Source organism: Melospiza melodia, chromosome 2 (genome assembly GCF_035770615.1).
Source record: "Melospiza melodia melodia isolate bMelMel2 chromosome 2, bMelMel2.pri, whole genome shotgun sequence".
Taxonomy (NCBI): domain Eukaryota; kingdom Metazoa; phylum Chordata; class Aves; order Passeriformes; family Passerellidae; genus Melospiza; species Melospiza melodia.
Genome location: NC_086195.1, coordinates 16,441,081 through 16,457,766, shown reverse-complemented (window position 1 = coordinate 16,457,766; position 16,686 = coordinate 16,441,081). Strand labels below are relative to the sequence as shown.

General features: G+C 35.3%; 1 protein-coding gene across 3 annotated transcripts in view; it reads right to left on the bottom strand.

Annotated features, from left to right (window-relative positions):
* The window catches only part of ADGRG2 (adhesion G protein-coupled receptor G2), a 57,874-nt gene that overhangs the window by 3,425 nt on the left and 37,763 nt on the right, over positions 1-16,686 (bottom strand). For all 3 annotated transcript variants that reach the window (XM_063182787.1, XM_063182800.1, XM_063182794.1), the window contains exons 11-27: positions 15,962-16,001; positions 15,807-15,841; positions 14,391-14,473; positions 13,689-13,749; positions 12,532-13,220; positions 11,588-11,786; positions 11,107-11,263; positions 8,925-9,074; positions 8,599-8,721; positions 7,411-7,456; positions 7,202-7,305; positions 6,480-6,604; positions 5,449-5,717; positions 4,679-4,778; positions 4,090-4,364; positions 2,470-2,571; positions 1,562-1,714 (exon numbers count right to left, since the gene is read on the bottom strand). In XM_063182787.1, the coding sequence (XP_063038857.1) occupies positions 1,562-1,714; positions 2,470-2,571; positions 4,090-4,364; positions 4,679-4,778; positions 5,449-5,717; positions 6,480-6,604; positions 7,202-7,305; positions 7,411-7,456; positions 8,599-8,721; positions 8,925-9,074; positions 11,107-11,263; positions 11,588-11,786; positions 12,532-13,220; positions 13,689-13,749; positions 14,391-14,473; positions 15,807-15,841; positions 15,962-16,001 (2,711 nt within the window). The remainder of the gene's footprint in view (positions 1-1,561; positions 1,715-2,469; positions 2,572-4,089; positions 4,365-4,678; positions 4,779-5,448; positions 5,718-6,479; positions 6,605-7,201; positions 7,306-7,410; positions 7,457-8,598; positions 8,722-8,924; positions 9,075-11,106; positions 11,264-11,587; positions 11,787-12,531; positions 13,221-13,688; positions 13,750-14,390; positions 14,474-15,806; positions 15,842-15,961; positions 16,002-16,686) is intronic.

Below are 16,686 nucleotides of genomic sequence, written 5' to 3'. Positions count from 1 at the left end.
AAATTATTAGGTCCCATGTTCCTATCTAAGAGCAGTCTAATACCTCTTGGAGGCATTAGCCCAGCTCTTCTGAGATACAACTGCCCCATGTTTGGAAGATTAGGTGTAAGGAATTGCCTCCAAGAGCTTTGCTGGGAGCTATCCAGTTTAGTTATAGGTTTAGCCTCTTCTTACAAAGAATTATTTAGTCAAATATGCAGGCAAGGTATCATACAACCCTCTTGATATGAATGGAGGGTGTGGTACGAGGTTCACAGCATTCAAAATAGACAATAAAATAGGAAATTAGGTGGGTCATCAGAGACATCCATGTTTGTAAGTGCACAGGAACAAGGTTTTATCAAAGTTCTTTCAGCTGCTTTTATCTGAGAAGCTTTTGGCACAGGACACACAGACAGGCTGGAAATGTCTGATTATGTGAATATAGTAGGACAGAATTGGAGCACAGCCAACAGAATTGGCATCACTCAATGGTTTAGATCATCAATTTAGCATCTCATTCCAAAATACCCAAAAGAACAAAACTTTCCAGAAAGCTGCAACAGGCTCATTCATTCAGTTGCTACAACAAACAAGTTCAATAGAACATTTCTGCTCTTTCTTTCTGTTGAGAAAAGCAGTCAAAATGCTTTTGTAGTTGGTATAAGCATGTCAGATGTCGCAGGGAGAGATGGGTTCTTTCATCAGAGCAATTGACATAGCAGGGAAAAAAGAGCCCTACAAGACATGCAGGCTTTTGCACCTGAAAACTTCTCTCTTTGAAAGGAAATACTTCTACTTAAAAATATTGCCTTTGTGTCTAATGATAGTGTCACTGGATGCTGGTTTTCAACTGATCTGTTAGATAAAAAGTATGCTAATTATTGCATTATGTGGTATCCAAACAGGAAGATTTTTACAAAGGGATGTGAAAAAAAAAACTTCAATTTAGAAAGTGTACAGGGCATGTCCAAATGCCATCTCCTCAAGTGTTGTGATTTCTCTGCAATATGCAGTTACACTCAAAGGAACAGTATGAGTAATATGAGTTACACTCAAAGGAACAGTAACCTCTAAACCACATACAAATTATTTTACTCCGTATATCTGAGAAGTTATCTGCTGATAGAATCTTGTTGATTATGTGCTGTCTTCTGACAGCATAGGCCAAGAAATGAGGACAACACAGCCTCTCCAAGCATGTTAAACAACTTCATAATAAACATTCTAGTTGATGACATGACTTAGCCTCAGCTCTTGATCAGTTGGGAAAAATACTTCAGGCACACAGGAGTGATGTCTTCTGAGTTTTGCTTGACTTAGGGTTTTATACATTACAGATTTATAAGTTATTTTTCTGTTTGAAAAATTGATTGTCTTTACTTTCAATGGTGATTCATATTTAGCTTTCTCAACAGACAAATAAGCTACAGCAAATTGCAAGCGAAATTGAGTGCAGTGCTACTGCATTTCAACTCCTCAGGAAGACCAGAGGGCACCAGTGCAGAGGACAGTAATATGTTAGAACAGGAAGGATGGAGAATTTTACTTCTGAAGATAAACTATTTTGCATTACACTTACCATTTCCATTTGCATGGACTGAATAGTCGTTATTCATTAGCAGTGTTGTAGAGTTAGTGGAGTTACTGTTTGATTGTAAGGAGTTGGAAGAACTGGATACTCCTTGATTTACAGTCTGCTTCTTTAAACCATTTGTAGCAGTTCTACTCCAGTCTAAAACAGGAAATAATACAACTCACACAAGCACTTTATAAAAATACAGTTAATAATGCAATAATTGATATAAAACCAAGGCTTTACACACTTCTTACAGTATTCTAGACAGAATTATCTTGTAAGAATTTAATGAGTCTTGATGTTTAAAGTTATTTAAATCTAGTTCCTTTTCTCTTGTCCCTTTTTAAAATACAAGCAGTCAACTGTCATACTTTTACAACTGCAGAGCAGATCAGAAAAATAACTGAAGTGTAGTTGATTCTCTAAGTGAAAGTGTATAAAAATACGTGGCTTTAGAAGAGGACAACTACTTAGTAACAAAATAGCATAAAGTAATTAATGTATTTTTTGGTTTAAACCATGCTTCCCTTTGTTTTTGTGGAAATAACAGGTAAAAAACTATGGCTGACCCACAAGCTGGAACAAATCTTACCGTTTCTAACTGACCAAAAGTCTTCTGCAAAGACATGCCTTTACCCTGCAGTGGAAGAGGTCATCTCTTAGCAGTTAGAAGCTTAAGGCAGCAGCATGTCAACATGCAAGCGCTGCATCAGCTATCACCTTCAAAAAGTATAATTTTGGAGGTTTACTGTATCTTATATAATAAACTAGAACTGCAACTGCAGCAACATGATCAATTGGTTTTTTGGGGAGGTTTTTTGTGTTTTGGGGTTTTTTTGTAATTATTACAAAATACCAGGAACTTAACACTAAATATAAGAATTCAGAAGTTAAAAAATATTAATATTTACCAGAGTTTTCAGCCAGCCTGAATTTCCCACAACAAAGATATCTTCTCCACTGTTTACGGACATTCTCCTTTGTTACACAATAGAAGATGAAAATGAAGAACCCTGCAAAGCAATAACATAAAAGATTGTTGCAGAATTCACTTTTACTACTTCCTAATGAACAATGCTCTGTTTTTCTTTGATTTCTTTTAAATTACTAATAAAAAGTAACGACACCTTTCTTTTCTGAAAAAGTTTACAACTCTGAACGTTGCAGAGCACTTTTTCCTTACATAGATTAAAGGAATCATACACACAATAGAAAAAACAACAAATACAACAAAATGCACAAAGTGCATAAAGTTTCCTTTTATCAAATAAAAAGGGAAAAAATCTATTGATCTTGAAATTTGTTTAATGCTTTTGAAAAAGAATTCAAAGCAATGTCAAAGAGAGGGTGTGATACCATGCTATCAGACTGTGAAGCTTTTTTAGCACATTGTGGGACACTGTTACATCTTTTATTAGCAGCTAACCTGTTACCGCTAAAGCTACAAAATTTTGAGCACTCATCCAAAGAAAATAACTCATATCTAAAATAATAATAAATGGTACCTCCTTTACTACAATTTCAATTTTACTAGAAGGGATGGTGCCCATCCCATCCCCTACCAGTGCCACCTTACAGTGTCTTTGTCTACTTCTCATTTGCTACTAACTGACACAGGGTGGCATCCAACTTCCCCTGCTTAAAAGTTCTTCACAATTGCCCCCCTTTAAGGGAAAGTGGCACTCAATCTTAACACAGTTTCCAATCTGCAATGGGAAACAGTTGCATTAGGTTTAGAATGAATAGTAAATAATAGTAAGTCAACACAGCAAATAGGGGAAAGTGTATGTATACACTGAACAGCAATTTTCACTGCTTTAGTTTCTCTGGGAAACCATCCAATCAGTCATCTAAGTGCCATTTAAGCAGAAGTTTGGATCCAAACTTCAGAAGGACAATTCAGGTATATTGTCAGGAGGACAGCTACAATCCCTCCTGTTTATATAAAAGTCTATGTGGCAACTCTGCTTTTGGATATGTCCAGCAGCACCCACCATTGCAAAAGTTTATGTTTTCATATCTACTTCTCATATATTCTTAAGTACTATATAGGCCATGCTTAAGAGTTGGGTCACTAACTTTCAAATGTTTCAGCCTTGCTTGTCTCAATGAGCCTTTGCTGAATGTCCAACCTCCCCCAGAAGCCTTAGGGGAACTGAAGAAATGCTACTCTTTTCACTACATGAACTGCATTATAATGTGAACACTTAAAGTAACTGAGTGTTCACAATTCATCTGTTTGTTAGTGGAAACACAGTCACTTCCAGGAATATCTGTTTTGCATACACTTTTAAAATGACAATATTTATCCCATACCTATATAAATAGTATCTAGTTTTTCTGTACCTTATCATAACAAAACTGCAACTTAAGGTTACTGTAAAGCAGTATCATCTCATCTCTAATATAATTAACATGCTACTGCACATATCAAATTTAAATTTTTATTGCTGAATCAAGAAAGTGATGTTTCAAAATGTTTGGTTTGTTATACTATGGACGGGGAGCTGTTATGTGAGGGACAAACTTACCTTGCAAAGTGTTGAAAATAGTAAAGAGGTAAGTAAATACCTCATTTACTGTGAAGAAAGCAAACCCCCAAGTAATTCCCAACAAGAAGGTAAGGCCAGCAACACTCCTAAGGTCTTGGATACTGGTTTTCCTTTGAGCACCGAGTTGTTTTTTCTTTTTGATACGACAGAGTTGGATCAGCACAACAATGAACATGCTGATATTGATCAGGAATATCAGGCAGAAGTATCCCACAGCAGTAATATAGAAGACAATTCTATTTTTGATCCAGCAGCTAGAACAGAAGAGCAGTCTGTCAACTGTTATCAGAAACAGAAACTAAGTGAAATAAACATGAGACAAACTTGTAGTTTCTTGCATGCAAAGCATTTTTGCCTTTTGCAAAAGAAGTTTGGGTTTTTTGGCCAAAGGATAGGAGCCTTCATAAAGGCAATAACCCTAAAACATGAGATACTGTAGTTGTACTATTTCAAAGCACTACAATTGCTTTCTTGCCTTTCCCCCCCTTTACTTTAAAGAAAAGCAATTTGTAGCACCTCCTTCTACTCCCCACCCTCACCTCCCCCAGAGCTCCTCCCTTTCACTCACAATTCATCAGGTCTGTTTATGGAAACCTTTCCAGTGGTTATAAGACCATAATTATCTGGTGATACTGCCAACACAATGGACACAACTATTGCTGGTAACCCTAAAAGTTTATGAGAAAACACATACATTAAAATCCTAACAGAGACAGTATTATGAGGACTTGAAATTATTATATTTTACTACAAAATCTACATATTGTTTCTGAAATTTGGCTGTTGAATTCTACTGACTACTAGCTGTCTGAAAAATTGCAGCATTCAAACTGCTTAGGAGCACAACTTGCAAAGAAACAAGAGGAGTCCTTCACAGCCAGCTCCAAAACTTTCTGAATAAACCAACAAATACCATTAGTCTTCAAAGTGCTTCAAAATATCTTTTACAGCATAACTTATTTTCATTCTTACATATGTTTTAAGAAACAAATAGGAGATGAAAATCAGGCCCAGAATCTCTTCATCCTCTATCCAGTTAGATCTGGTTTTGCTACTTTTTGTTAGCAACAGTGCTATTCCAGAAATAGATCTACTTATTGGCATTTATTCTCAAAACAATGGAAGCATGCACATTCAAAATTGAAGGAAAATTCATTATCACTTTGAATTGCAGAAACTTCAGTTCTGCAGCTGGGGGCACTCCACACCTCAGAAAGGTGGAACATATAACATTTAATGACTGCCTAATTTTAATTTCTGACCTGTATCACATTCACTGAAATACTTGATAAGAAGAATTATCTATTTAGCATAAAAAAGGAAAAAAAAGATACATACCCCAACCAACAAGACAAAATTTAAGAATGTATTTCCGTACATAGGTGTTAAAGACTTTCACAAGGGCCAGATACATGTGGAAAGCTTCCAGGCCCATCCAGGTAAAGGAAACCAAGAGGAAATAGTGAAGAAATACTGCAACTGCAATGCATAGGCCTCGTGTATCATACAGTGCAATCCATGAGTCAAGAAGAAAAACTAAGTTGAGTAGAAGTAATGCAGCACACAGCTGAATAAGTATTTTGGAGGGGTAGTCTCTCCGAATTTTCCTAAAAGAAAGAAAAGAACATTCATGGGATGACATCAGCTGTCCATGGATTCCTGGCTTACTTCCTCTCTTGCAGTCCTTGGCTTTCACAAATGCCAAGGGGAAAAAACCAAATTTTAATTCATATACAATGCTGCATGTGTTGCATTTATACATGGAGAGAAAAATTTACAACATACTTCCTAATTAACAGTCTGTATATATAAAGTTTTTTAGAGAAGGTTACATAAATACAAACAATCTTGGAGTCAAAGTGCTTAGTACCATGATTATTTTTTTTCCATTTTATGTTGGATTTCTTGTTACATTGCTACCCAAACCCAATAGGTTCTGTTCTTTATTGCTAAACTAGATCAAGCTTTTGACTGGGCATATAAAGCCTTGAGAGAGGCAAGTCCCAGTATTAGAATAATGAGAGAATAAAGAAAGAATAAAAATGCTTTTAAAAATGCTAAAATTCTGTACTGCTTTTTTGTGTATTGTATCTTAAATACATTCCTTCACACTTCTATTATGATAATCCATTATAAAATACTTCAGAGTGCTACTTCTTCAATTCTTACTGCCTATAGCATCATGACAATTCACCTCTTGATGAGATTAACATTTCTGACGACTGAATCAACATCTTCCTGGTGAACTGGCCAAATCTGTGCATTATTTGTGGAGACAGAATCCATAACTATTGAAAAGGATTTCTCAGTGGAGACTATTAACAATCACAATTGAAGAATAATGGGGGCTCAGCTGAATGGGTACTTACTCAAAGGCTATGTAGGTCACAAGAGTAACAGAAAGAAAAATTGCAGAGAGGCCACAGCCTATATACGATATAAAAGTCAGTACCAATTCTTGTGTGGGATCCAGAGGAGTATTTCCATACAGGTCCTAGAACAGAAACAGAAGTTATTTTCAGAGAACAGGTTTATTTAATGGGAAAATATAAAGAAAAATTTTAAAAATCAAAACACATCTTTCCCTCTACACTTACAAATGAAGGACTCCATTCCTTTCATCATGGCTCTTATAAAAAGTTAGATGAGACAAAAAGCCAATCTAGTCTTGTAAAGAGCAGGGAGGTGGGACTCTGTGATCCTTATGGGTCCCTTCCAACTTGAGATATTATTTTATAATTCTATGACCCTAATTGTGAAACCCCATTTGATTAAAAATCTGTTTTAAATTTGATTTCCTAAATTTGATTTCCTAAATTTTATTTACAGTATAAACAGCTGCCTAAATTAGAAATCTGCAGCACTTAAAGATTTTTTTTTTCCTCCAGTGGAACCCATGGACTCCAATTCAACAAGGAGTTTAAGCATGTGCCTAACTGCATGGCTACCTGTACTAATACTAAAGTGAATAGAACCTGAGTATTATTTATTAGCTTGTATGGGCTTATTGGGTCTTCACTTGCTTAAGACAACTCAAGGTTAAATGTGTTCTTGAACAAGGGTAAGATTGCATAATTCTAAAAATAATTACCATCAAAACTGCAAAGCTTGTGAGATGGTTGCATGAACAGACTGTTTCATTTACTCTACTTTCTTTGACTGTGCAACCTTCATATGACCAGCCTCCATGTCCACCTGTTAAAAAAAGCAGCTTTGTTATTCATAGAAAGTTTCAATTATATTAACATGAATTAACATAGCTAAAACAGCATAGCATCTTGGGAGATCTCAAGTACTTACCATTTTTATTGAAGTCCCAAAAAACACATCTAACTGTTGAATTATCCTGTTTAGGAGTATAAACAAGAAAAAAATCAAGTTACTAAACTGTAAGTTTAGGATCAAATGATTTATGAATGATCTACAAAATTCAGGGAAGAATAAACATTGCATACAGCAAATATGCCTTTTCTATGTGATCATTAAATAAATTAGGGTGGCTAAAAGGATTAAAAACTGCTTGCAAAAATATGCTGAACAGAATTGAAGTCACCCGACAGGAGCTAGCTCTTGTGCTTATGCAAAGATTCTGTTCCTAGTAGAACCTCTTGAATGCTCTTTCAATGTCTTCCCACACCATACAAATTCTTGGGATTTCTCTTCCTTCCAGACTTTGTAACTTTTGAAGTCATGATCACACAGAAAAGGAAAAACCTTTTCATTTGCAAGTATTTGATCACTTCCTACTATCACAATGTTAAACACTTACACATAGATTTCCTCACACACATGCAAATTCTATAAATACCAGCAGCAGTACACTATATTGCTATAAATACTAATACTTCTACAGTTCAAAACTTATTATTATGTCAAAACAAGTAAAGACACCACTGAGCCAGCTCCTGAAAAAGCTCCAGGTGAATTAGTGGAATCCTCACATTTTTCAGTTTATAATAATTGAATATTTAAAATTCTCTTAAGATATGAGATAGAAGACTTTAATCCTTGATGCTCCTTTCAGAAAGAGATCGTGTGTAAGAATCCTAATACTTCCTGAATACTGACACAATCTTGTGTTTCAGTTCCCCTAAGAAAACAGACATATTATTTTCTGGCCAAACAATACCCCCAAATGTCATGACTGCAGCATCTACCATAGCAACCCACAATTTCAGTCTTCCCTGTAAGAGCTTTTGCAGAAAAGCACTATTCTTTGTAGAATAAAATAGAAGAGTAAGTAAGAAAGATAAAAGCTGAATGAATTCATGATAGAGCAAAATTACCTTACACTACTTGAGAACCAAAATTTATACCAGTGGCAAATAAGCAAACAGGAGTGATTTTTAAGGTCTGGGTGGAGATGAAATGTCCACATTAGTAAAGCAGAACAAGTTGACCTGTATTCTTAGTCAAATGTTTGCACTACAACAACTTCAGTGGAGGCAACAAAACTGTACTTTAAGTCTGCCAAAATGGAAATTTTACCTGATTAGGCTTGATATTCTGCAAAATGACAGTAACATTTGTTGTTAAGTTACTAATAGTGAGGTTAGCAACACTTGATGATATAACACTGCTGATTAAAGATGCATTCTTCAAGGACAGATCCTGGAATGAGAAAAAAACTCCAGATTTTAAAATGTTAAAGGAAACAATACTAGAATGCAGCACCCACAAGCTCATTTACTATGTGGAGCAAGCACTAGACAAAAGTAATTATTTTTTAAGGCAGAAGTTTTAAAATATGTTTTATTCATATTTTGCTCTAAGCTTGAATTTAAAATCCTTACGAATAGTGGGCAAAAAAATACCTGGAACACAGTGGTCTTTTTAAAGAAGTTGAATATAATTCTAGAAGCCAAGTCCAACTCTTCAGTGCGTAAATTTTTCAGCAATGATGGAGGAAGTCTAATTGATCCAAGATTATTTAAATTCTGAATTGGCTGAACTCCTAGAGAGATCTGAAAAATAAACACCAGGATTATGCTTTGTTTCAGTTTCTAAATAAATAAATAAATTATGACTTATTTTCAGTTTAAAACTTCAAAATAAATGCCTCATTAATTAATGTCACAAACTCACTGCTGCTCTCATTCCTCTCCCACTCCAATGCATAAATAGCACTTATAGGACTGAAAAGGATTCATGCCATTTCAGGTAGGTCTGCCTACCACTGAAAATAATCTGCCTTTAACAATTTCCCTACAGGGACATAACAAACCACTCTGTGTTTTGTATTGATCTGGAAAAGGTGAGGAGCAAAAACTCTGTGTAGGGAGATCAACAGCTTGAAAGCCTGCAAAGAATTTTATACCCTGTAGGGAGTATGTCAGAATTCAGAAAAAGTGAAAACAGCCATTATTTGTCAATACATTTTTATGTTCAGAAGGTTAAGTTTATATTCTTAGATAAGAACATAAACCCTAACTTTTTGATCATCTGGCAAAAATTACAAAAGTAAACTGGATAAGCTACAATTCAGGTACCTTAAGAGCTCAGTGATCTTATACTGTACAAAAAGAGATCTGAACTTTCACCCATTTTATGTGCTGCACATTTTATTTGCTGTGCTTACAGGCCAGGGAGCTTTGTTTAGTACAGAATCTCTCAACATTCCTGCCATACATTAGTCCTTTACATACAAATATCATCACCTCAGAGTTCCTGGGAGATGGGAATCATTAGTAGTACTGCAGAAAGAAATTCTCTGAGTATTGAAAGAATGCGTGTAATTAGAGTAACAGTGTGAACTCCCCAAAGTGCCCTAACAATGTGCTTAGACCAGCTCACTCTAAATGTTGTTGATCATGCATCCCCTAAAAATTTTTGAGCATGAACCCCAGTATATACCTATCCATAAGTTACATATATGAATTACTTTACTAATATATTATGCAAGTTATAAAATATTTTTTTAAATTAAGGAGATTAAAAATTACTTCTAAAAATGTATTTTTTTATTTATTATAAAATATAAATATAAATGCATTTTCCTGCACTGCACTGGACTGTCGTGTGCACACCCTGGGGTACTCAAACCCCACTTTGGAGATCACTAGTGTAGACAGCCATCAAAGAAATCCTGAGTCAATTCCACAAAAGCACTCCTGTTGCTCTAGTTTGAGGTAGATGATACTTATTGAAAATTCTCAGTGTTTCATTGCCAATGCCATGAAAGCAAAAATCATTCCTTAGCAAATATCTGTATGTCAGCACTAGCATCTCCTAAACATCTCACATTCATGCACTATATATAGCTAAGAAATAGAAAAGAACTCAAATCTTAAACATTTATATAATTTTCAGTAACACAGAAAAGTTCCAGTACTACATATGGCTTACGATACATTAAGCTATTTTCTTCTCTGAGGAGGCAGAATGTGTCAAAATTGGTCCAAAACTTTCCATCTCTCCTTGCTTAAGCCTCCAAGGCTGGTATTGTCCATTATTTTCTCTGTCAGGAGGGAGGTTTTGCATGAGATAAAGGGGATCCAACCAAACTTTCTAAGCACTTCTTTCTTGGTGAGATGCCATTAGTGACAAATGTTCTGAGCATCATTATCCAAGCAACATACATAATAGCTCTTTTCTGGAGCCCTCTACAGTTATTTCCTTCTAACAGATGAAGCCATCTGGCAACACTCCTTGACAAATTTCAGCACTGTCATGGTGGTTGAATAAATGATTCATAATTCAGGGGGCTTGAGGCAAAGTTATTCTGCCAAGCACTTTGTCCATTCTGGTGTTCTAGCTGTACCCTCTCCAACAGCTTATTAGTTCTGCCAGTTTCTGCTAAGTCAGCTCTCTTTTACACCTATTTACACAGTTGAAAATTAAAGGAAAAACTAGAAGGGCTTATAAAAAGTCTGAAACTAACATGAAGTAAAGATCCTGACACTGACATAAACAAACACATGTTCCTCTAATTATAAAACCATAAATACTTTAAAATAAATGTTTGACAATTTGTAGGTATTGTAAGTATTTTGTAACCTGGAGATCAGCCGAGTCCTGGACAGCAAAAGACATTTGGTTGGAGCGGATTCTGTTGGTTTGGACAACTGCCAGAGCCAAGGAAGGGGAGACAAATTTAGCAGATGATGTTGATAAGTTTAGTTTTAAGCCAATATAGTCCACCAGCTTTATAATTCTGTTAAGAAAAAGCATACTTAGTATTAGCAAGCACATACATCCAAAATTCTCAAGCAAGTTATGATTATGGAGCAATAATCTGAGTATAATGCAAAATGATCACTTATTATGGTGTCAACAAAAATACCCCACCATTTTCCGTGGCATTATATTATAGTAAAGCTGGTAACATTAGAATGATAGTCCTTCCATTTTGAATAACTACATAAAAGAACAAGAAATATTCTTCTGAATTGTGATTATGAAAAAGTGAAACTTGCTGAAGCCAATTTTTCAAGACAGTAAATACAACACTCCTGTAATCTATTGCCAAATGACCTACCTGTTAGAAATTCGTGGTGGCAATGGCTGAGAAGCAGTGAGGATAGTGCTCACCTCACCAACCATCCTTTCTACATCTTTTGGCTCTATTTTTCCAGCTGCTAAATCATTTTCTATTTTGGACACGATTTGCTCAGCTGTGGCGATACTAATGGTGGTGTGCACAGAAGTTATATTTGTGGTAGCTGAAAGGGTTTTTCCTGTGACAAATAAAAGTTAAACATTGTGTTCAACAAATGATGTAAGCTTGGAGAAGCAGAAAAATTAAACAGTTCTCTTGATTAAAAAATTGTATCACTACCCATAAGGGTTCTCAACAAGTCATGTAATTTCTCCCTATCAGCTAATTTGCAGACAGTGGTAATTTAAATCTCATGAAAACATAAAGCAAGCTTTCAAACTGACAACACGAAATTAATGTTTTATTGATTTCAAAGTTCCTCATATCAGACCGTTAATATATTAAATATATTTAATATATTAAATAACCTATTATTTTGAATTTTTAGCCACTGAATGCCTCAATGTAGAGTAAAATCAACATAGTGTCAGCAATTTGAAAAGAAGCTTGTGTAGAATTTTCATAAGAAAATACATAGCCCCTAAGAATATTCCCAGTCAATAACAATATTTTAAGGATGATCCAACATTACTGTGCAGTATTTTAAATATTAGGTTAGTTTTTTTAAAAAAATCTACCTTGCCCTCTGACTTAATTTTTTCTGTCCAAAAGACATTTGTTCTAATGGGAATTGAGCACTGTACCCACCTATGACAGTTACAAACAACAGTGTAGGGTGAGCACTAGGGTGAGCTATCACTCACCATGTCCAAAGGCATCAGAATTTATTTTAAAATACATCAAGTGAAAGTTGTCTCAGGGTTTTCACACAGAACAGAATGACAGAACCATTTAAGTTGAAAAAGATCTCTTTTCATATTTACCTGAGTTCCCATGGCCATCAGCAGTAGAATGAGGACGAGAAGCTGACACAGAACGGTTGACAGGACTAGCAGTAGGGGTCAAAGATATTGTGAAAGGAGTAAGGGGAACAATAGGTACTGTACTGACATTTCTGTGAGCAGATATAGGTTGGTTTGAAGCAGGTGGAATTTGTGCAACAGAATCGGTGATAGCCTCAAAGGGGCGATTTAAAATTGCAAGTTTGTGAGGCTTAGAAGAAGAAAGAGAAGGATGTTTAGTGTAACCTACAGAAGGAGAAAGTATTGTAACAGTCTTGTTTAGGTGTGAGGCATCAGATTTAATTGAGAAAGCAGTATTAGTGACAGATTTTGTTGCAGGTATGGGAACAGTGATGGATTTGTTGGAAGTTATGGAAGAAAAAGTTGGCATGGTAGGTTGAGCAAGAGACTCGGAAGAGGAGCGTGTAGTGGTAACACTGGTGGAAGGCATAGAGTTTTCAGAGAGAGGGCTTGTAAGGGGAGATGTGGAAAGAGTTCCAGAAAAATAAATTTCTGTGTATGGTGGGATCAGTGGTCTAAGTGTGGAGCTTTGTTTGGCAGAAAGCATAGTGGGGGGAATAAAAGAATTAGATTTGAGGAAAGTCTTTTTAGGGAGAGAAGGAGAATGAGGGGAAGGAACCCATATAAAATGAGGTGGCACTTGTATAGTACTGTAAAAGAAAAAAAGGTACAAAAATCCAGGTTAAGTTTAACATTTTTTCTATTTTAAAGAAAACAAGTTATAATAGAGGAATATATATAAAAATTGTATGGATGTACTAATAATAATGTATATTTTAAAATCAATCAGATTGGATGTTTCATGCTCTAATACTTAGAAGGTTCTTACATTCTCTATTGCTGTAGTTGTTAACTAGCAAGTCTATAAACAAATACTACTACTGCCTTTGCTGCCTGCTCTGAGGGTGAGCTGTTGTTGAACACAAAAGCTAGATGCATCACAGCAAAAAATAAAAAAAGGGATAAGAAGGGAGGGAAGGGAGCTACACTGGAAAATGCCTGTCAGTTTTTTCTTGTGGAGTCCTTTCTGACTATTACACTGAAGCATGGAAGTTGACTCTAGCCATGTATTAGGAAATTTAGGAAATTAGCAAATCAAATTTTGTATTTACACTTACTACATTCGTAATTCTTCAGCAGTCAAGGAACAGTACTTCAGTGATGAACAGCAGCACTGATCTGAGATGACAAAGAAGCATTATCCTTAAGCATAAAAACTGCTAATACCATTAAGTAGAATATTTAACCATGTGTGTAATGTCTTTAAACAATAGTATGTACCGCATAATTTATTTTGAAGTTTGTTCTCAAACTAGTTTTGCAAAACAACAGAACTCTTGACCAGTCAGAATATTGCCATACCACCAGATTTTTGTTCAATGTCTGACAAGTTCAGATTTCTCTTTTTTTTTTAATTTTAAACAACCCAAAATGCAACACAACAGCTTTGAAACAGAGACAAATGGTATGAGCCAATACTCCATCCTGTCACAATATCACTAAGAAAGGTTGGCTACTTAGCAACCCTTTCAATTGAGATTGTCATTTCAGCAAAACATTTATGTTCTCATCTTAATTTACACCTAATCCTTTCAAAGGATGCTCTATTAAAGTAGCTGGCAATTTTATACTAGAATATTTTAATAAGTTATTTCTATCTCATACACCCCCAAAAATTAGAAGGCTCCATTTTTAAGCATTTATGTTGCTCAAAACCAAAAATATTTTGATCCAATGGTAACTATTTTGTCTTTTTAGTTACTTGAAGACCACATCTTTACATAAAATTGTGATGAGACTGTGTTTAAAGCACAACTTACCAAGTTGACTTATTTTTGCCTTTTGTGTTAAGCTGCTTATATTCTCTCTCTCAGCCAGCTTCATTATGAAATTGCAATGTGTACTAAAAGAGAAGAAAAAAGCCTAAGACTCAAGAAGCAGAGCTGCCTCATCTTTCTAACAGAAGTAACACCAAATGCTAAATTAAAGCATATTAGTACAAATGCTAAGTGTGAAAGCACATTATTCCTAGGCTCTGCCAGATTTGGGCACATTTTTCATGCACATAAACCACTATGCCAAGCTGATTAAAAACACAATAATCAGTTTGTGGCACTTATTGTCCCTTCTCTCTACTGTGTCAATTCTTAAATTGAGTCCTTCTTGATCAATGTTGGTCATTAAAGAGTTGATAATTTTGTAAGGATAACAATGTAATCTCTGCTGTTAGTGTAAATATGCCAGTGTTCATGAAACCTCCACCACCAGAGGAAGCCAGCACTCTCTCTTGACTTTAGAGAGAACTTCAGTGACCCATTCCAGTATATAAGTCCATCCTTACAACTACAGTTTGAGGACTTGAAGCCCTGCCTAAACTAGGGAACTTCCAGGAAATCTTTTATATTCAGCAAATGCAAACATAGAGATGAATGAAAAGGTTTCTTTCCAGCTCTTAAGAATTAAAAGATTACTCTAGCAACTGCCAGTATATGACATGAAGGGGTGATCTGACTACTTTCTATTTTATTTGAGGGTTTTGGACTTTTCTTTCATCCTAATCCAGGAAAATAAAGTCCAGATTCAAGCATTTGGGGAAATCAAGTTTCATTTTGTTTTAGAATACAGCGTTTCCAAGCTGATAATTTTAAAGAATGATCTAATGGTGAGTAGCAATTAAACTGAGATATCATCTACTTTTTAGGGTTCCTAGGATCACCTCTCTGGAGCAGCTTTGCCATTCTGATCATCCATGGTTTCCAGACTCTGAACTGTTTACTTCCTCAGGCTCCCCCTACCCCAAGGATGGTTGGTTCCCCAAGCTGAAGAACAGCAACTTGGGATGCCTCAAGTAAATCCCTCATAAAGATTGCAGTGCATTCACAGGTTCTGGAATCCTGATGCTCACAGTTACATGACTCAGGTAATATCAAGGTGCAGAAGAAATATGGCAGGGAAGCCTGAGCTTCAGCAGAAGACTAATGAGAAGCAACACATTTGGGTTAAATGAAATCAGCAAATTCTAAAAGGCTTTTTCAAAATCACTAATGCCAGGACAATAATCAGAAATGAGAATTTCCTTGTTAACCTATACATATTTCTCCAGCCTGTTTCTTGAACTTCTGAACTTCCTAGAGAGTTTGTCGTTTTCTTCTGCTAAAGAGCCATGCATGCTTCACATATCACAAGACGATATATGAGATTTTAAATATTTTTTCTTTAAAAATTTAAAAACAAACCTCTGGTTTTCTGCACTGCATTCCATAACAGAGGACTGTAATGACAAATGAAAACAGAAAAAAAAAGGTTTATAAGGAGAAATCAGGACTGACGCTTTAACAGAAGTAAGTTGGAAAAAAGTTTTCCAGAGAGTAACAACAATCAACAATCTTACCTCACTTACTGCTTGCAAGGTTTTGTTGAACTCTGAAATGCTTTAAAATAAAATATTACTGTTAGGGAGGATTTTTAGTTATGTTTCTAAAAACAATTACAACAATTTAATTTAAAAAACAATTACAGAGAAAAAAACATTTTTCCAGTTAATCCATGATTTTTTAAAGTCAGGTCAGTTGTACTACTGTAAAACCTCCAGCATTAAACATTTTAAGACCTGACTTTTATTAGTCACTACACAAACCAAATTTAAACCTCTGTCATCACATTTGAACATCAACCCATTGTAAAGGTTATTTAGAGAATAAGAGCAGAAGATAAATCTTAATGCTCCCTTTTGCCAAGCATTACTTGGAATACAATTCTAAATTTATACTCAAAACCACAGAAATAGAATGAGTAAGAAATACAGATTTCTTCTATAAACAAAATTTCTTGGCCAATCACATCTTTTGGTTTTCAGGGTAAGTTTGGGAAATAGTCACTCATTCAAACCTCTCCTTAAAAAGACTGGGAAAGAAAAAATGAAACAAAAAAAACCCCATAGATATGACTTCAAGAATATTTATTAAAGAACGTGCAGCTAGGAAAGTTCTCTTCATCATTTCCTACCAGATAAACTGAATCCTTAAATTATAACAAACATTTGGTGCACCATTTTTTAAAAGAAACTCCAGTGGTACATAAACTAATTAAGAGTATTCTAACCAGCATGAACTTTAT